Raw genomic sequence first — 21,589 nt, forward strand, 5'->3', positions numbered from 1 at the left:
GGCTGTGTTCATAGTTACATGTTGTAGTGCACTGTGTCGAACAATACAATGGCATTGCTAACGCGATGCAAATAGATAGATTGCTATGGTATATTCCCATTGGCACGCTAGCAGTGTGGCCAGTCAGCATTATGCAATGCATGCAGTTGCAGTGAATGATTCTTTGTATGCACTGTTCACTTCACTGTATGCATTGCCCCGCACACACAACACGCGATGCCACTTTTCCCTTCCATTGCGATCCTGTTTTTACAGGATACGCACCGCAACATTTCACTTTGAGCGTTACCTAAAGGTGGCCACTAATGGTCCAATTTCTGGCAAAAAATCATTCGAGCGATCAGAAATTCTGATCGGATTGGTAGTAAATAATCTCCATTGATGGGCACAATCAATTATGAATGATTATAAAAATAATAATAATAATTCCTTTTTTTGTATAGCGCCTTTCTCCTGTCGGACTCAAAGCGCTTGCGAGGCAGCCACTAGAGCGCACTCAGTAGGAAGTAGCAGTGTTAGGGAGACTTGCCCAATGAACTCCTTACTGAATAGGTGCAGGCTTACTGAGTAGGAAGAGCCAGGATTTGAACCCAGGACTCCTACATCAGAGGCAGAGCCCTTAACCATTACACTATCCAGCCACTATAATATTATTATAAATTATTATAAAAAGTCTTCGATTGGACTTTGGTCAAACCAAAATTTGGATTTTTTATTGGTTGTGATAGATAGGAAGCAAAGATTGATTCGTTGATGGTGTAGTGAACGATTTTTCTTCCGATCAGAATTATCTGATCACTCGAACGATTTTACGCTAGAAATTGGATCATTAGTAAACCCCTTTAGAGAGGGTTCACACTTGTTCTGTCATAGAATGAATCTGATTACCTTCAAACTGTGATGCCATTGAAATAAGTTAGCTGCAAGACAGATGTGCAGTCGCAATTCCACACAAAGCATGCAAATTTAGATAACTGTGAACGTAGACTTTCCATTTCACAATGGCAATTACTGACTGCTACATATAAAAGGTCAAATAATATCAAAGAAATGAGCTTTTATTTTCCTATTAGTACAGACTATATTGCAGCAGTAAACTGAAATGTTCTACATTGCAAGACTTCTAAGGCTATGTTCGGAGTGGGTGTTCCCTGTAAAAGCAGGAACGCAATGCAATGGAACAGGAACGCTGTGCCTCATGTAATCTGCGCATTGCGTTGCATGCAGTCAATGAAAAGTATGTTTCACTGTCAACATGCATGTTTTGCGGTAATGCACTGCATGTAGTGTATTGCGCTGCTGCACACTGTAAATAATTGTATAAGTAAAAAAAATGATTTGAGTAAAAATATGCACAAAGTATCTCCTGCATCCAAAAGATATGTGCAGTTATCTGTAGGTGTACCAATCCTTTGAATTGAAAGCAATTATGGGTGTAGTTTTTAAAAATAGTCCATTGTATATTTGAGTTATGTATGTACAGTACAGAGATTTACACATTCTCGATGTATATGGAAGCTGCCATATTTATTTCCTTTTAAACAATAACAGTTGCCTGGCAGTCCTGATAATCAATTTGGCTGCAGTAGTGTCTGAATCACACACCTGTAACAAGCAGCTAATCCAGTCAGAAACACCTGATTGCCATGCTTGTTCAGGGTCTCATGGCTAAAAGTATTAAAGGTAGAGGCTCAGCAGGACAGCCAGGCAATCTGCATTGTTTAAAGGAAATAAATATGGCAGCCTCCATATCCCTTTTTAGTTCAGGTGTCCTTCAACCTCCCTAGTGGTATAGAGGAGTCTGACTTGCCCAGAAAAAATAAGTGAACCGTTATAGACGAATCAGGGTCGCCGAGCAGTTCTAAGGCAGGGTTCAATTTTCGCATTAAAATTTGCGTTCATATTCAAATTTCCACATGCTCCTGAAACCTGCATGCAAAAATTCACACACCAACCAAAACAACGCGTCTGAAAAACTGCACGTTTTCTACCAAAAAGCTGTACATTGGGGAAATTGTGGCCTGGCAGAAAGGGAAAATTGAACTAACTTTTTGACATGATTTTGTGTGAAACTTTTATTATACTCAGCATTTATACTAGACTCTTGCTTGACACATTTTGGTAAAATTACAGGCAAAAAATGATATGAAAATTAATTAAACCACTTTTTGCACAAAAATCCAGCAGAAATAAAGCATTGGTGGTTAAGATCTCTGACGATGCCTTTGTAAATAAGGCCTCTAAATCTTGCTCCTATTAAATGAATGACTATAGTAACAGATTATAGTAACAAACAGTAGAATGTCCCTATAGTGGTCTTTTAACAAGCAAAAATAATACAGTATGCAACCTCAATCCTTTTGGCAAAGGTATAATAGATAATTAGGGGACACTGGGGTCATTGCTGTGTAACTTTCCCAGTTCAACAATAGGTACACAATTTTCTGGATAATTTGCTGCCTTGTGTACTTTTGCAGGGAGCTATTGTGTGCTTGGATGTTGCAATATGTCCATTTGCCTGTTAGTTCCTGGATGTTCAAGTTTCACAGCTGACACTGCTGTGACATCTGTATTTACTGATTAACCCTAGGTCTGACACAGCAGTTCTTTGCATGCTAGGTGGCTGTACGGATTTGTACTCTTTACCGTCCTAGGCCACTGTTCCCAGCCGCCCCACTTCAGTATAGGTAGCAAGATGACCCCTCCCCTTCCCTCTAGTATAGGTAGCCAGATGACTCCCCGATATAGGTAGCCAGATGACTCCTCCCCTTTCACTCCAGTATAGGTAGCCAGATGACTCCTCCCCCCTTTCCCTCCAGTATAGGTAGCCAGATGACTCCCTTAACCCCTTCTTTTCTCACCCCCGTCTTTCAGTATAGGTAGCCAGCTCGCCTTCACACTGCAGCAGCCATCAGTGTCACTCATTTCTCCGCTCGTCTTCAGTGAAAAAGCTTCCGATTCCTTTCCTTTTACAATGCTGCCCATGTCCATAGCTGCTGGCCACAATACAAACGTGCACAGAGAGCAAGTTAGCTGCTGCACAGGTGGCTAGCAGCAGAGTACCACGGTCAGGCGCTCACCTGATCTCCCTGCATTGCAGCATTTGCAAGCATGCAAATGCTGCACCAGTTTAGCCTGCTGCTTTGGTGCCCTTCCTCCTGTGGTGCCCTAGGCCATGGCCTAGGTGGCCTTGGCCTAAATCCGGCCCGGCTGAAGGGCCCACTAAAAGCAGCTTCCCAATTTTGGAAAGTACTCTCATTGGGTTCCACTGTTGCAGCACTTTGCTGCTTGTTGGTGATCATAAACCACTGTAACAAGCGCTCTAGTGGCGCCAGCTCTAATGCATTTGTATTATCTTCCACTGCACCTGGATAAAATTGTGGCCATATGAGGAACTGAAAATCCCTAATGGAAAGACAAATGCCTGGAATTATTATTATATGTATACAGTATATTATCATTACCTTTGTACCCCTTTGTGTTGGCGTGCCTTTAATAGAGGCGCTCGGTAAACAGTTTCCAATATTTATAATATAAGTAATGTTATTCTAATGATATTCAACTATCAGCTTCCTAACCTAAGCTTGGCTACATAATAGCTGACCTCCATGTGCTGCTAAGTGACCCCTGACTATACCCGTAGCTATGTAATAGCTAAACCCTGACACCCAGAGATACTGAATATACCGATGCCCAAATTACATTGTGGTCTATGGCAGCAGATAATATACCAACGAAGGGGGAACAGAGAGGACACAGAGGCATTTCATTAAGAAAAGAACATGCCTGTGTGTCCCATTTGTATTACAAAAGAACCCTAGGGTATACTTTAAAGCTTGCTGGAACGTCAGACACATGACGGATAGTGTTCCTGGGGACAGAGGAGATATCCACTGTTAGGGCAGCCTAAGTGAGCAGCGGAGAATACGTCTGTAAGCCAGTTTACTGACGGGCATGATATCTACAGATGTTGCAAAATAACCATTCTAGCTAAGTTTAAAAAAAAAAATTGGGAACATGCTACCAGAGTTATCCCAGTAGCCTTATTTTTGCCATACTGCTCCTTGAAGCTTTGGTTTGAGGGGTTAGTACCTTTCACAACTAAACATTAATTCAATTTCAATATATTGTATGTGAAAATGAACTGAGACCATTATGAATACAGTTTATCAATATGCACTCATCTAACATTGTTGCTTTTTGTGCTCTCTCACATTCTAGCTCTGGGAACATGTCCAGCCAATCAGATCTATGAAGAATGTGCAAATCCATGTAGCCCCACTTGCTCAAACCCTCAATACACGTGTAATGCCAACTGTGTGTATGGCTGCTTCTGCCCACCAGGTAACTTGGACGCTATTCATGTATATGTTCATATCTGTGAATACAAAGCAATTAAAGTATGTATTTGTAAATAATTTAAAAAATAATTAAGTAAAAGTATGCACAAAAAGGCCCATATCTCCTGCATCCAATAGATATGTGCAGTTGTCTGTAAGTGCACCTGTCCTTTGAATTGAAAGACATTTTGGGTGTACGTTTCACACACAAAAAAAACTGTATATTTGAGTTATGCAAGTACAACATTTTACAAATACTCTACCGAAATGTATACTGTGTCAGGGTGCCTTGTTTTTAAGGATGCAACAGTAAGTTTAAAATAAAAGTCTCTGTCCCTGATTCACTTTCATTAAACAGAAGATGAGACGGTTCATTGTGCCTAATTTATACTTACCTGGGGCATCCTCCCACCCCATGAGGGCCAAGGGCTCTCTCGCTGTCCTCCCCAGTGCTCCGTTGTCCTAGGATCACCTCCAGTATCTTCTTCAGTGGTGGTGTTCTGTGCATGTGCGGCCCAGGCATGCGCACGCCCCGCATTGTGCTCCTAGCTGTGCGAGTGTGGCAGGCTGCGCATGCGCAGAACTCCACGATTGGCTGCGACTAAAGAAGATACCGAATGCAATCCTGAAACAACAGAGCAGCTGGGGAGGATGGTGAGGGAATCCATGGTCCTCATAGGCCTGGAGGAAGCTCCAGGTAAGTATAAATAAGGCACAGTGTACCCTCTCAGGTACACTTTATCACTAATGTTAAAAGGAACGTGAAGCTAGGAGGTATATGGAGGATGCCATATTTATTTCCTTTTAAAAAATATCAGTTACCTGGCAGTCCTGCTGATCTCTTTTGCTGCAATAGTGTCTGAATCACACACCTGAACCAAGCATGTAGCTAATCTTGTCAGATTTGTGTCAGAAACATCTGATCTGCATGCTTGTTCAGGGCCTATGGCTAAAAGTATTAGAGGCAGAGGATTAGCAGGACTGCCGGGCAACTGGGGTTGTTTAAAAGGAAATTAATATGACAGCCTCCATAGACCTCTCACTTCAGGTTCCATTTATGAGAATTTTAAATTACATGTAAACACGCATAAACACTTGAAATTTAACACTATTTCACAATAGTGGCCTTCTAAGAAATAAGTGTCAGGCAAGAACAAACTTGCTTGTTGGAAATGTAAGTCCTAATTGTCCCATATTCTTTTCTCCTGATATAATTAGTGGTTTAAGTTTTACATCATGACTACATTCTTAAAAAGTTTTTTAAGAAAATAAAAACAGAACTCAGATAACTCCCTCCTCCCAAGCATTAGGGGAACCTGAGATTGCTCCAATTAGTTTATTTAGACTTACTTGGGGTTTCCTCCAGCCCCATAAGGTCCGTGGCCTTCCTCGTCGTCCTCTCCTTTCACGAGATATCCTCGTTGGTAATCCGGCCGGTTGCGCTCTTCTGCGTATGCTCAGCTCAGCTGTGCACGCATCTCATGTCGTGCTCCCGTGCCTGGGAGCATTCTGCACCTGAGCAATAGTACTACATCCCAGACACAGAACGCTTCCAGGCATGGAAGTGCGGCGGGGGAGCGCGCGACTGGACCGTGCATGCACAGAGGACCACGACTGATGGCAACTGACCCAATTACCGACGAGGATATCTAGTCAGTGAACAGAGGAGCCAGACTCGAGGGCAAGGAAGGCTACGGACCTCATGGGATCAGATGAAGCCCCAGGTAAGTATAAATAAGGCAAAGTGTAACATCTCAGGCACACTTTAAGCTTCTTTATAACCCCTTGTATAGCAAATTACCTGTTTCTTTGCTTGTAACCTGACTTATTCAAACAGGTGAGTCAGATAGCTGGCTAGAGAAGTGTTTAGGTTTACAGTGGGTTGTTATGGCCGCACATTATAAAGTCTTATAACGCTGCTTACTGCGCTGCAAATGATAAGTCTATACAACGTCTACAGAGCAGCGTTAGCGTTGCGGTGTAACATGTTGCGTTACTTCTAAACGCACATGTTAACAGATACAGGGAAGCATACTTTTCATTGTCTGTATGCTTCACTGCACCTACTGTATGCGACAGTAACACGGTGGTAATGTGCGGTACAACCTTTCTTGTTGCGTTGTGTTCCTGCTGAACATCAACATCCCACTGTGAATCTAGCTTCTAACTTGTGCGGCTTATAAAAGGTAGACATTTCAAATGTTGATTTTAATGAGTGGCCAATGAGAAGTCATGGAGAAGACATTTAAATCCAGTAGTTAGGGTGCCATTATATTTTCAGAGAAATGTTTAAAGTAAAAGGGTCCATTAGCAACTTATCAAGTCACGTTGAATGTTTTCTCACCTTCTTTCTTTAGGAACTGTCCTTGATGACCTGTCTAGCAACAACACCTGTGTCCCAGTCAGTGGCTGCCCTTGTTTTTCTAATGGACAAATCTACAACCCTGGAGATTTCATTCGCACAGACTGCAGTGTTTGGTGAGAGACTGGTTCTATATTTCTACCTATTTAGTGCCACGAGTAGGCATGGGAAGATTGTAATACAGAGGTAGAAAGGGAAAATAAGAAGGGGAAGAAGCTTTCCTCTCTTTTTTATGAAATCTTTGTTGCACAGTAGATTCCTAGCACCAGGATAAGGCCTAGTTCCTATGGGAGACTGAAATGTGTGCTTGCCTGCTATGCCAACATTCGTAATATTCGGCAGTGGTGCTCGGCGACTAAAAAAAAAATTGCTTCCATGGGGGCCTACCTCTTCAACACCCATACAGAGTGCTGCAAAGGGCCCAGACGGTATATGGGAGCAGCTGACAGGCAGTGAATTCATCGCCTTCAGCCTCCTGTGTGAAAGAAGTCTTAGGCTGATGTTGGCAGAAAAAATAAGCTGGGCATATTTATCTAAATGTTTTTGACTTTGAGCCCTTTTCCCTGGGCGGCATTTTGGTTCCATGTTTGGACTGACACACAATTTACTGATCGCTAGGGCATTGCAATTACCATGGTAATTGCAGTGACATTTTTCCACCACTGTGATTCAAGTCTTAAACGAACTGTATGCCAGTATTTTTCCTGAATTATTTATTAGTTTAGATTTTTTTTTTTTTCCCTCGTTGGAAACAGCAGATGCAATAGTGCTGTGTGAATGACATACGTGAGATAATCTCGTCAAACCACGGGCAGCGTAAAAAGAGGAACTCGTGATAAGTGTTGGTGTTCAAATTCGGGATCCTGCATTCGGAAATCCGAATTATGCTTAACACCAAACTTCAGCACCCAAGCTAGTGGACAGCGTCACAGGGTTGCGGTCTATGTTCTGCTTCGACTCTGAAGCTTCCTCTTTCCAAACTGGTGACCACATTGCATTGATTACATTGCAGTGTGTTTGCGATCATAAGCCTTGAGAGGCTTTCAAGCATGAAGTGCTTCTTTTAAGCCTTTACAGCATCTCTCTTGGATCCAAGTCAGGTCTTTAACTAAGACAGCCCAAATGTATATGTATATTTAGGTCTTAGACCGTTGCCTTGTTAGATGACATAATTATACTTGAGCTTCAGCTCATCAACAGTTTATCAGACATTCTCATAAAAACACAGAGGTATGCTAATTATTAAAAGTAATAGTTACAAGGCATACCATCCTTGTAATCTTCACCAGAGTCCTGAATCAGCCGGTTTCCGGTGCATAGCACCTCCCCCTGCCCAAAAAGGCTTCAGGCCTTTCAATATATCGCATAGAGAATAACCACTGCCATATTGGGCAAGGGGTGGAGCTATATGCCAGAAACCGGCTGATTCAGGACTCTGGTTAACATTATTACACGGGTGGCGTGCAGCAGATTAATTATAACTTCCAATCATTAGAATACCTTGGTGATCTTTATGTACAACAGAGGAGACTTTTAACAATTTACTGGTACAGTGCACAATGTATGGTTCCTCAATGCAATTTTCCTGTTCTGGAGGCAACATAACATTTCCATATCATCACATGACTGCCACAATTTTTGACCGTATTTCCATTATACCATTTATAAAGGGGCCTCTAGTTTCCACTGGGCTGTATTTTGTCTACTTGATTTTATTACGTTGGGATTGCAGCAGTCTTTACCTTGCTGCATGGCTTACTGCTGTAGAGTCCTAGAAGTTGGCATTAGCTGAGACTAGGGAGTCCTAACAGTTTTCTATATGTTGTCCTTGTTGGCAGAGTTGGTCTGTATGAAGATTGAGCAGGTAGAGCACACTCAGTATAGCAGATTTACTTCAATAGCATCATGGATAACATATATGCAGCATATTACACGCGCAAGGCATATTCAGAACAATCTGACATGAAACCAGAAAACTAATGATAGAAAACAGCAGTACATTGTGAATACACACAGTGCCATCTAGTGGGTTTTTTTTTTTGCATATTTATACTTCTACAGTTGGTTGAGCATGAATCGTGAGCAGGCATGGTTTGATACTTTCAAAGTGAGTTGTTGATTCACTCTTAAAGCAAGATTGACAGGCAAGCTATTGCTGGGAAGAAATCACTGTTAAAAATCATTCCCATTTTAAATAATGGTTCGGTACACTGTCAGAGTTATAGAAATGGTCATGTAACACTTTTCACAGTGATCTACTGTACTTTATTTTATATAAAATGTTTTTCAGCTCTGCCACTCTCGCATGCTCAATATCTTTCTCATTGTTTGGTGATGTAGACTGATTTCAGCTTAGACTAGATAAGCTTACAGTTAAAGGACCACTGTCGCGAAAATCTTAACATTTAAAATATATGTAAACACATACAAATAAGAAGTATGTTTCTTCCTGAGTAAAATGAGCCATAGATTACTTTTCTCCTATGTTGCTGTCACTTACAGTAAGTAGTGGAAATCTGGCATTACCAACAGATTTTGGGCTAGTCCATCTCTCCATTGGGGATTCTCAGCAAGGCCTTTATTCTTTATAAAGACACTTTATAAAGACACTCCCTGAAAAAGATTTATACAAAGATGCTGGACAGCCTCCTTGCTCACCATACACTTGTTTGGCAGTTGGACAAAGAAAGAAAACTTTGAGAACCCCCCCATGAGGTGATGGGCTTGTCCAAAACCTGTTGGTGCTGTCAGATTTCTACTACTTACTGTAAGTTAAAGCAACATTGGAGGAAAGTAATTTATGGTTAATTTTACTCTGGAAGAAATGTACTTCTTATACGTATATGTTTATATATATATTTTACATTTTATGATTTTCGTGACAGTGGTCCTTTAAGAAAAGTCATCATCTTTCTATGTTCTTTCCAGATAGAAATTATGGTTCTTACAGTTGTTCAGTGGAGCATCGCAGCTTTAGAAATAGCCTTGTGGCCCTTTGAAGCTATATTTCAAATAATGTTTTTTTTTCTTACCGCTTCTAAATTTTCCTTAAGATTCTGGTATAGCATTCTTGTAGTAATTTTTTAGTGAATACGTCACTCTCCTGCTAAGGTGCAGTATACAGTGGCATCTAGATTCAGCATGGCTGAACATTTGCTCTTTTAGAGTGCTCTTAACTAAATTTGGTCCACTCACTATGTGAAAATGAACGATACGTATATTTGTTCATATCTGTGATATGGGCTTTAACCACTTCACCACTGAGGGGTTTTACCCCCTAAGCACCAGAGCAATTTTCACCTTTCAGCGCTCCTTCCATTCATTCATCTATAACTTTATTATTACTTATCGCAATGAAATGAACTATATCTTGTTTTTTTCGCCACCAATTAGGCTTTCTTTAGGTGGGACATTATGCCAAGAATTATTTTTTCTAAATGTGTTTTAATGGGAAAATAGGAAAAATGTGGGGAAAAAAATAATTATTTTTCAGTTTTCGGCCATTATAGTTTTTAAATAATGCATGCTACTGTAATTAAAACCCATGAAACGTATTTGCCCTTTTGTCCCGGTTATAAAACCATTTAAATTATGTCCCTATCACAATGTTTGGCGCCAATATTTTATTTGGAAATAAAGGTGCATTTTTTCAGTTTTGCGTCCATCCCTAATTACAAGCCCATAGTTTATAAAGTAACAGTGTTATACCCTCTTGACATAAATATTTAAAAAGTTCAGTCCCTAAGGTAACTATTTATGTATTTTTTTTAATTGTAAATTTTTTAATTTTTTTTTAATTACAAAAAAAAAAAAATGGGGAGTGTGGGAGGTAATGAGTTAATTTTATGTGTAAAAGTCATTTATTTGTATGTGAAAAATGTGTAGGGTGTAGTTTACTATTTGGCCACAAGATGGCCACAGTAACTTTTTGTTTTAATGCGACCTCCAAGCTTCCTTCCGGAAGCTTGGAGGAAGAATAAGGAGGCTGGACACGTGAGTTTTTTCTCACAATGATCGCGCTGCCCATAGGAGAGCAGCTGATCATTGCGGGGCTTAGATCAACGAACGGGAATGGATTTTCCCGTTCATTGATCTCTGGGCGAGCGGGCGGCGGCGGTTTTACTAGCGGCGGGCGGCGTGTTTACGAGCGGGAGCGCGGGCAGCGTCGGGAATGCGGAAAGTACGTGTTTCTCCGTCCCTGGTTTTTAAAGGATGGAAAAAGGGGCGGAGAAATACGTACGCGCGGGGGTAAAGTGGTTAAATCAAGGCCAGACTACCCACACAAAAGTTAGGCTCTTGCCTCAGTCTTTGTGGGCCTGTCTAGTGATCAGGAAGCCCAATGTAGGTCTCTAAAAATCCTGTAGCGGAAATACAGAGTGTACTGAAGAGGTAAATAACTCACCTGTCCTGCTGGCATGCTCCTCCTCTGGTCAGCGCGTCCTGGTGTCATAGCTCCCTGGCATCGCTGTGTCTCTGCTCCCATGGCCAGCTAGCATGTGATGTCAGTTTACCCCTGGGAAACCATGACAAGGCATTACCAGAGATACATTGGGGGCTGGAGAAGGGAGCACACAGGCAGGACAAGTGAATGACTTACTATATCACACTCCACTACTGTTTACTATGGGGGGGTTGAGGGCACACATGACTACCTAATACTACTGTCTGGAGAACACACAAGGCTACCTTATAATGCTATCTGGAGCGCACACTTGGCTACCTAATACTGCTATCAGGTGGGCAGACATAGCTACCTTATACTAGTGTCTGGATGGCACACAAGGTTGCCTAACACTACTATCTGACAGGGCACACATCGCTACCTGACATTGCTATCTGGGGAAAACACACACAGCTGCTAAAGCTTCTAAATTTTAGGACATGGATTTCATGTCCTAGTTGGTTCTCCTGTACATTCTAGGTCATGAAATTCACATCCTGCATTGAAAGACACTGCCATGAGTACCCCTGTCCTCACCACGTATACAGCTGTCATTCATGGAAACATTAAAAAAACTAACAGTTTAAAAACAGTGTTATGAAAGTGAAAGTGACACACAAATGCATGGCTGCCTAATGTAGATATCTTGGGGCACAACAGATAATTCATTCTTGTATTGGGGCACATAGCTGCTAAAATATTATATCTGTGGGAATGTAGATATTTGATATTGGTATCTGGGGAGCACATGACTACATAATTCTGGTATCTAGGGAAACCTTGTATCTAAAGGCCACACAGCTGTCTAATAACTGTACTGTGGCCCGCACATAAAGCCAAGAATGATTTGCGTTTTCTCATCACCCGCATAATATTCTCCAGCATGTCAGAGCACCATTACTATTGATAGACTGGGAGGCAAGGCAAGAGAGTGCAAAACCATTGCTTGACCTAGGGCTCTGCTAAGTCTTAATCTGACTCTTCTTTAGATAACTTAATCCATTACATTTCCTAGTGCATTTCTTATGACTTTTATTAGGTTTTGCTTAATATCTGGATCCATTCTATGTGAAAAAATTAGCATTTTAATATAAAGCCTATTAAAAAAAGAAAAAACTGAGCTAGTATTGACCCTTAAAGGGAATCTGAACTAAGTACAATTATTTAAAATAAATACATTAGGTAACTTAAAATGAATATAACATACTTACATCGCCGTCAGTTCCTCCCAGAAGCTCACCATTTTCTTCTGACAACGATCCCTTCTAGTTCTGACAACATTTTGTCAGAACTGAAAGATATCAGTTGCTGTCAGTTATATATCAGTTGCTGTCAGTTATAGCTGAGAGGAAAACTGATGCGCCAGGTAATGTCTATGTTTCCCTATGGCTCAAGTGGGCGATGTTACAGTTTAACAGTGTGCTGACCAGGAATCAGTTATGGGGTAATGGCCATTTTCAAAATGGAGGATGGAGAATTCCTTTGATCACGTTGGACAAAGAGGACGCAGGAGAGGAGAAAGGGGTTGAGGAGTAGACTACCCATGAGGTAAGTATAGCTTGTGTATGTTTATTTTGACTTTTAATTTTCAGTTCAGGTTTTCTTTAAACCTCACAGTAGCATATTTAAGTAGGAAGTAGAGAGCGTTCCTTTATCTTTGTCACAATGGTAGCTGTGGGATACGGAGGAACCTAATGTTAGTATAGGATCTCAGAAATCGTGCCGTGGTCGCATCTGACAGTCCCTGGCATGCTAAAGATAAGGCCACACTCTACCTATAGAAATGTGCTGCTGCAGGGCCATCATCTAGTGCAGCAATAAGCACTAGCCTTCTTCCCAATGTTTTACTTATTATTTAAGTGCTTTTGTTTCTAGACAAGAGGGAGTAAAAGTGAGTCACAGTACTGGAAAAATATACCTGCAAGTAAACAAATTGCAATAAAAATTACACACATGGCAAATAAAGCCAACTGATTAACTGTAATTGCTGTATAATCTGCTGCTTAGTTGTCTGTTAGCAAGTACCGTGGCAGTATATATGTATATTTCACAATCTGTTCATATGCCACATATTTCTTACCTATGTCACATCAGAGTAAACTGTGACAAGTAGTGGGTAGTAGACTTTCCCTTCTCAATTCCCAGCAGCTGAAATGTGATTTCCCATAGATGTCGGGGTAATATTGGGTCGGAAGATTTGTAATGCTTCCGCTTGTGTAAGGTTCCCGTTATAGTCAATTATACATAATTATCCATTGAGCAATGCAAACAGAGACTGTTTACACTTGGATACCACTTCCGGGCAAACAAAATGCCTTTCTATTTCTAAAGAATAGACATTATTACTGGTAGTTAGAGCGTGTGGTAAACAAAAAAATGTCACTAATGCCACTCAAACAGCACATTACTCAGCAAAGACAGCAAAGATCTATGTAAGCTAAATAGGCTTTAAACGACAAGTCACAGAATACACAACTCACCTTTACTGAGAGCTCTCATCCGAAATGACTGCTCCACTTACTATGGCACTGTTACATTGTTTCTGACAATAAACCTTATTTAGAAAACAAAAACCCCGTCAGAGACACTTTGTAAGCAGAAAAACTCTCGCTTGAAATTAAAAAAAAATACACAGTGCAGCGGGGGCACTTAAAAATTATGGGGTTCCCACAGCAATATTTTGGAAAGTCCCTTGACCTTAGGTAGACTTAAAGAAAACCTGAACTGAAAATTAAAAGTCAAAATAAGCATACACAAGTCATACTTGCCTCCTGTGTAGTCTACTCCTCAATCTCTTTCTCCTTTCCTGCATCCTGTTTGACGACTGTGTGATTTCTGGTCAGCACACAGTTAAACTGTAACATCGCCCACTTGAGCCATAGGGAAACATGGACACAGTAGTTCTCCTCTCAGCTGTAACTGACAGCAACTGATATATAACTGACAGCAACTGATATATTTCAGTTCTGACAAAATGTTGTCAGAACTGGAAGGGATCACTGTCAGCAGAAAATGGTGAGTTTCTGAGAGGAACTGATGGCAAGGTAACTATGTAATGTTCATTTGAAGTTACCTCATGTGTTTATTTTAAATAATTTTACTCAGTACAGGTTCTCTTTAAGCAATAACATTTTCCCATAGATATGAGTGAATATTGCTCATATTCCCATGGAGGCAGAGATGAACAGCTGCCCCCCAAATGCAGAGGCTGCAGGAAATAGTAAGAACACTATAAAATATACCTGTACCTCACTCTGCAGGGTCTTGTGATCAGTGATGTCACTTCCTGCAGGTGAGTAACTCCATTTTATCCAGTGAAAGTTATCGGGATCAATGCTGCAATGTGAATATCCAGATTTGTTCAATCTCCACACTGTACACATTACACATATTATACAAGTCCAGTGTTTAGTTTAAATGACAAGTGGTTGGTGGGTACAAGGTGCTAAGAATACAAAAACATCATGAGCTATGAACAAATTGGGTCTCCCACTTGCCCCTGGTCCCAATAGCATTTGCTGTGGCTACTATTACATCCCTAATATTGCACAGAAAAAAAATCTGACATAATGCATAAAAATTCCATGTCTACATCTATGATGTGTGGAGGTGAGAGAAGGATGCTCCCAATTGCCCTGCAGATATTACACGTGTGTAAAAGTCGTTTAAGTAACGTGTGCTTGTTTTGATTGCAGCCATATCGGGCAGTTCGTCATTTCGCTTGCGCCCCCGGGCAACATGCCTTATCTATGTGTACAAGAATGACATTATTGTGTTTTGTTAACCTTTCTCTTATTATGTATGTGTGTGTACCTTTGATAGAGAAATGTGGTTGGAATAGCCAATAGCAATGTGATGAAATGAATACATTAATTTGGAAATACTGCATAAAAAAGCTCTTCAATTACCGTAGATGAAAAATGGCAATAACAACATTTTTATACAAGTATTTGGCCGAGGATAAATAGAACCTGTTAGGTGTCATTGCTGTCAGTGCCCCTGTTAGGGAAACTTTCATTCACATTTACTTTGTCATCAAGCCAAGGACCTGAGGAAAATCAACCCAATGGTATATACCCATTAGAAAGATAAAAATAGTTACCTGGCGAAAGTCCTTCAATGCTCTGCACTCTGTCAAAAACGAAAAGGGAAAAAAATGAAATTGATGAGGTCTTATTTTCTGAACAAAGAAGTTTTTGTATAACATGAACTACATGCTTTCAGTAACTTTTACCAATGCCACTTCATTGTTATCTCATTATACAGTCAGTGCAACGCAGGCCAATGGAACTGCACAAACACTCCTTGTCCCGGAAGATGTGCTGTAGAGGGCGGCTCTGTAGTCACAACCTTTGACACCAGCTCATATCGCTTTCATGGAATCTGCACTTATGTCCTGGTCAAGGTAAGTCCAACAAGAAAATGCCGAATGGGAAATCATCTGCAAAATTTGATTTGTAGAAAAACTTTTTTTGCAAGTCACTTCTTGCATATGGATACCTCGGCCCATATGCAATTCACTTTTTCTCCTGCGTTTTCATCTAGGTGATATTTTTAAACTTGTCAATAAAATGTCTTTTAAGCCACCAGAAAGAAAGAAAATACTCAAAATAATTTTGATAGTACCTTTTCACCTACTTTTTGGTATTTTTTTAGTTGGAAAGTGCTGGAAAGTTATTTTAAATCGAAGATGAAAAATGATCTCCTAGCAGAAAACTCAGGTGAAAAAGTGAATTGCATATGGGCCATTGTGTGTTATAACATTGATAGACCACAAAACTTTTTTTTTTTTTTTAGTAAATATGTGCTGAATAGATGTTGGGTTTCATATTACAGAGCCCTAATTTTCCTGAGGGTGACACAGTCATGGGAGTATTTGAAAAGTGTGGCGTGAGTTCATCTGAAACCTGTTTTAGCAGTGTCATCTACTCAACAATGAATGTAAGTTTCTTCAACCTAACCTATGGTAATTGTTTTCATTATTTTATTTTTATCTATATTATTTTTAGTTTATTTATTCTTGTTTCAGGCCAGATTCACAGTGGTCAGTTGCTCAATGCACTCGCTGTAATCCTATATAATGTGTGTGAACTGCAATGGAGACTGGACATAGACTTTTATACAAAGCCTACATTATAATTATTTATTGTATTTATAAAGCGCCAATATATTATGCAGCACTGGACAATAAATATATACAATGATACAAGGATGACAGACATAACAATAGTACAGTGATGGCTAACCTTGGCACTCCAGCTGTGACAATACTACAAATCCCATCATGCCTCTGCCTCCCTGGATTATGCTTAGAGCTGTCAGAGTATTGCAATGCCTCATGGGACTTGTAGTTCCACCACAGCTGGAATGCCAAGGTTAGCCATCACTGACAGAGAACAAAGTTATATAAGGCAAACGGCACAAACTACACTAGGGAAGGGAGGAGCCTGCCAGAGGCTTACAATCTAAGGGGGTGGGGTGGAAACACTAGGTGGGGCTGTGGAATAAATATTCAGAGAGTTACTGTGTGGAAGGGGGTGGATAGGCCATCTTAAAGATTCCAGAGGATGGGAGCAGCTCTCGTACATGCTGCAAGTTAGAAAAAAAATACGATGAGAGGAGAGAGAGAAAGAGAGGAGAGAGAGAGGAGAGAGAGAGGAGAGAGAGGAGAGAGAGGAGAGAGAGGAGAGAGAGAGAGAGAGAGAGAGAGAGAGAGAGAGAGAGAGAGAGAGAGAGAGAGAGAGAGAGAGAGAGAGCGAGAGAGAGAGTGAGTGAGAGAGAGAGAGAGAGAGAGAGTGTGTGTCTATAAATGTGCTGATGGGGATCGTCATGTGTGGCATGTGCGTGGAAGTGTGGCAGGGATCTTCAATGGTTAATTAAGAACAATAGAGAACTTTTTTTTGTAGCATTTTTATTTAACTTTAACCCTCTGTGGAAATGTGTTAAGAGGTACATTAGAACCCCTGTACCCAATTCACTTGGTGGAGTAGGCATTTAGGGGTTGGGGAAGAGCCTCTCGCTCATGGTATGGACAAAGGCTTTGGGGGAGAGAGGAAGGCTTTGGAGCCCCTCTCCTCCTGAGCCCCCCTCCCCCCCCCCCCACATAGTGGACCATACAGACTGGTATAGCTCAGGGTGCGGAGCCCCACACGGTCAAGGCTTTAAATTCTATCTACACCAGACTGCATGGGTTGAAAAGGTTTGGGAGGAGCAGCCTTATGCTGTCTGTTTCTAAAATGTATAAAATAAGTATACAGAACTTGAACTTGATACATATTTGAATGTACCGCAGCAAAACATCATTTTACCAAGCGTTAAAAAAAAAAATTCTTAAATTTTTTTAAAATTGATTTTCCCACTATTCCCCCTAATCATTCTTGTTTGTGCAAAAAAAAAAAAATGTGCAATTCACACAATAAATCGTTTATGACTGCAGTGTTCTTAATTTTGCAAAACATGCAAAATTTACAAATGGATTACACAAATACATTTCAAAATCTTTACGTGTAATGGTAATTGTCATAAAGGATACAGAAAGTTGTGTGTAATCGCCAACGATTTTCGTATGGTCCAGGACCGTTACTGTCATTCTCATTTTAATAGTACAAGAAGTTCTCTTTTTCTGCCTTTCTCCCCATAACCCACTCTGAATGAGAGCAGAGTCCCCTCACCCACTTCACAAGTGGCTCCTTTGTCAAATATCTTATCGATATCTGCCTTAAATGATTATCAACTGTTTAAAGGGCCAGCCTAAAAGTCGGCATAATCAATATTAGCCAGTAGTGGGCACGTAGCTCACTATAAACAGAATATTTATAGGTTAACAGGGTTACCTCTGGAAAAAAATATGCAACACTCATCTGTTGAATTTTATAAAATTATATTGATATATATATATATATATAAAAAATAGTTAAAGCATATATACAGGAATATACATCTCTCCGGTTGTAGTCCGTCATCCAATATACATTTTCAAAGTTCCTTTAGTGAAACAAGTCAATATCAATATAGCAACTTTTCTGCTGTAGATTTTATCCTCCATCGATAATTGTCATCTCGAGATTGTACAGTGTATGGTACACACAAATATAGCTTTATCCTTAAAAATAGTATATAGAGTTCTATTCTTGTGTAAAGAACTTTAAGTAGGTATATCTTCATCAAGCAATGCTGGGTAGTTGTCCCTAAGCTTGCAATTGCATTTAAATAGTAATGCTTACTGATTGTATATGAAGTATAGCATAAAAATGTATCTAAAAAACGTAAAGGAATACTATCGATACCCAAGTGTTCTAAAATGACAGTGTGCAAATAATGTCTAAGTAGCTGTGAAAACATTTTCCTACTTTTCATGTTAAATATCAGAGGCAAAAACTGTAATTTATTGAGGGTAGGATTTAGCTATATTGGGACAAATCAATTGCAGAAGGGGTGTCTGCTTCAATGCACAGCGAGAGTTGCATATCAGACTACAGAAAAAAAATATAAAACATATCAAACTTTGAGAGCAAAAACAGTATGAAAAAGCTGTGACAATCAGTTACATTTCCTCTCCTCTCTTCAGACAGGTCAGTCAAAAACACAGGACACAGGAGCTGCAGCTGTTGGGAGCTCTCTTCTCTGTCACACACAGAGCTACACATAGAGTTAACTGATCAAGTGTGAGGGGAACTTCCCCTCTCCTCATGGCTCAGTCAGCCGTCAGTTTTGGCGTCAGTAAAGTTTGAATGTATATTGATAACAGTAAACAAAGAAGTTGCTACTAAAATGTATACACCAGTACTTAGCAGCACTTCCCAAACAATTCATGTGTCAATTGAAAAAAATATGGGAATCGATAGTATTCCTTTAAAACTGCTGAAGTATGAAATGACAATTCTTTAGCGTCTATATAAGCTATTGTCAATAAATTCCCCAAGAATAATGCATATTACCTCTCTTGGGTTCTAGAATCACAGTGGAAGGTAGAGTCTCTAGGCCTCAGTCGATCTCAGTAGAGTTTCAGGCTCAATGATAAAATATACCAGACTGCCAGGGCTTTTTATTGTAAAGTTTCTAAGATGGCGTCTGTTAGTAGATTTATGGTGATGCACAAAATTCAAACTTATTTTTAACTGGTACATTCTGACATTTTGTGACATTTTAAATTATCAGGTTATCTGAGCAGGTGCGTACATATATGATGCTACTTGGCTTATTAACGTAAGCAATTTACATCTTTTCTAATCAAAACTACAACAATAACATTTTATTTAGATCTTATGACCCAAGTGGTGTCCTCATGACATCTTTCTGGATCTGATGGACGCTAAGATATATGCGTATGTTCAAGCTTATCTTATATTCTAAAAATATGGGATGTTCTCTGGTACATCATTAATTAACGGGGATATCTAAACGCCCCTTGTGGTCACAGGTTGTACTGTCTTGATCACATGGCTTATTGCTTTAGATTTATATTCATAACAAACAGCCATCTGTTTTAATACATGCTAAATGATATGAAATGCAAACTCATTTACCTTAATATATAAGTCTATTATTGATCAACTCATTCTTTAATAACTCTATGATCACTATACATGATTAATATATCAGCATATAGCAGGCTTAGCTTCTGCGGTTCATGTCTCTGATGGGCAAGCCTTGCTAAGCAGGCATTGCAGCAAAAACTGAGTAAAATCAGAACATTTCTCCAGCGTTATCTTAATATAAACATAACCTTGTACAGGGAACAGACAGCTTACTGCAGAAACTGACATTAAGGGTTACTCTAATCAACAATCTAAAGGGGCCCATACACCTAATGATTTTCCCGCCGATGCACAGCAGATTCGATCACTGTGAAAATCTTTGCGCAAACGCTGACAGAACGATCAATTTCCGTCCGAAATCAATTGTTCCCGTCGATTCCCGTCGAGCCAACCGTGCGGAAGATTTTGATAGTTCGCCGGCGGGTCAGGAGTGCGTTGTAACGGCTTTTGAATGCCCGATGGCCGACGCTAGCGGCAATACATTTCCTGCTCCGCCGGGGTGAGTCCTGGGTCTCCGCTGTCTTTTTCTCCACTGGGCTCCAGGTTCCGGCTGGCTTCACTTCCTGTCCCGGCAGGAAGTTTAAACAGTAGAGCGCCCTCTACTATTTAAACTTCCCCCGGCAGGAAGTTCAGTGAAGCTGGAGCCAAGCGCGGAGAAGAAGACAGCGGAGACTGGGGGACTCGCACCGGCCGGATCAGGTAATGTATGCGGGGGGGCGGCGGCAGCTTCACAATGGTGAATTGATTTCATGCTGAAATCGATTCACAATCTGTAAGGCAGCCTTACAATCCCTCTCTGATCAGATGCGATCAGAGAGGGATCTATCTTTTGGTCGATCTGATGGCAAATCGACCAGTGTATGGCCACCTTTACTCTTATTAAAGAATAACTCTGCTTATAATCATAAAATCTTGAAATTTTATAATCTGCAAAACATTTTAAAACATATAATCAACTAAAAGCAAGATGGAGATAATTTCTCTGCATTAATACCTAAGTGACGAGCACATGTCCTTTCATTGATAACCAGAGATTATCCCCAAAGGCAGTTAAACTTCCCTCTCAAAAGTTCCCTCCACAAATTTGAATTTAGACAGCAGGAAAATCCCATTTATTAATAACTCGAGATTGGGTTATCACAAAGAGAAAACAAATACATTTTCCAGTTTCTTAAAGTTAGAATGATAACTTATAGCATTCTAATGGCTATGGAAACAGAGTTGTTCAGCGTTTGCGGACCACACATGATAACCTATCCAAATTTAGTGCCATTTGATCAAACATTGGTCGCAGATTACAATTCTGCCCTCGGATTTGCTGTGGGTCAATCCAGACAGAAATGGTAAAGATTATTGGTAGATTGTATCATTTTTTGCTTGTGAAAGGGTCTGCCTACCTCACTCACCAGGGGGTAGACACACCCATCTTTTACTAAAAGACAGCCCACCAAGGCAGATTTTATAAAAATCTGGTCGCTCAACGACCATCTTTGTCTTCCAAAATTCCATTGACAAAGAACTTCCTTTAGGCATGCGCTCATGGGAGGACCGAGCGCTTTGTTTTAAGGAACTTTTTGATATCAGTGCCTGCAGGTGAACTGGACTTTATTTGAGTCAGTATCCCACACGGACTGCTAAGCTAAGTAAAACCTTTCACAGTTGCCCCCTTTTATTTTAAGCTTTGTGTGTATAAGTGAATTAGTGTATATAAAGAGGTGTAATGCATTTTTGTTATTTAAACATTTAAAAATCCTTTTAACGGTTATGACCTGTTTCTGAACATACACAATCATACTTGCGCCTCCAAAAACATTACCTTGTGTTCTATAGTAATTTGCATCTACAACCCGTATGCTGGAAACTGGCACAGATAGAAGATCTGGCACCGATCCCTGCCTACTGCCAAGGG

The 21,589-nt window shown here is 40.3% G+C and overlaps 1 protein-coding gene across 1 annotated transcript in view; it reads left to right on the forward strand.

Annotated features, from left to right (window-relative positions):
• MUC6 (mucin 6, oligomeric mucus/gel-forming) overlaps nucleotides 1–21,589 on the forward strand; it is a 111,788-nt gene that overhangs the window by 46,205 nt on the left and 43,994 nt on the right. Inside the window, exons 11-14 of the mRNA XM_068259822.1 lie at nucleotides 4,222–4,344; nucleotides 6,698–6,818; nucleotides 15,410–15,548; nucleotides 15,980–16,084. Coding sequence (XP_068115923.1) covers nucleotides 4,222–4,344; nucleotides 6,698–6,818; nucleotides 15,410–15,548; nucleotides 15,980–16,084 — 488 coding nt within the window. The remainder of the gene's footprint in view (nucleotides 1–4,221; nucleotides 4,345–6,697; nucleotides 6,819–15,409; nucleotides 15,549–15,979; nucleotides 16,085–21,589) is intronic.

Source organism: Hyperolius riggenbachi, chromosome 11, assembly GCF_040937935.1.
Source record: "Hyperolius riggenbachi isolate aHypRig1 chromosome 11, aHypRig1.pri, whole genome shotgun sequence".
Classification (NCBI taxonomy): Eukaryota; Metazoa; Chordata; class Amphibia; order Anura; family Hyperoliidae; genus Hyperolius; species Hyperolius riggenbachi.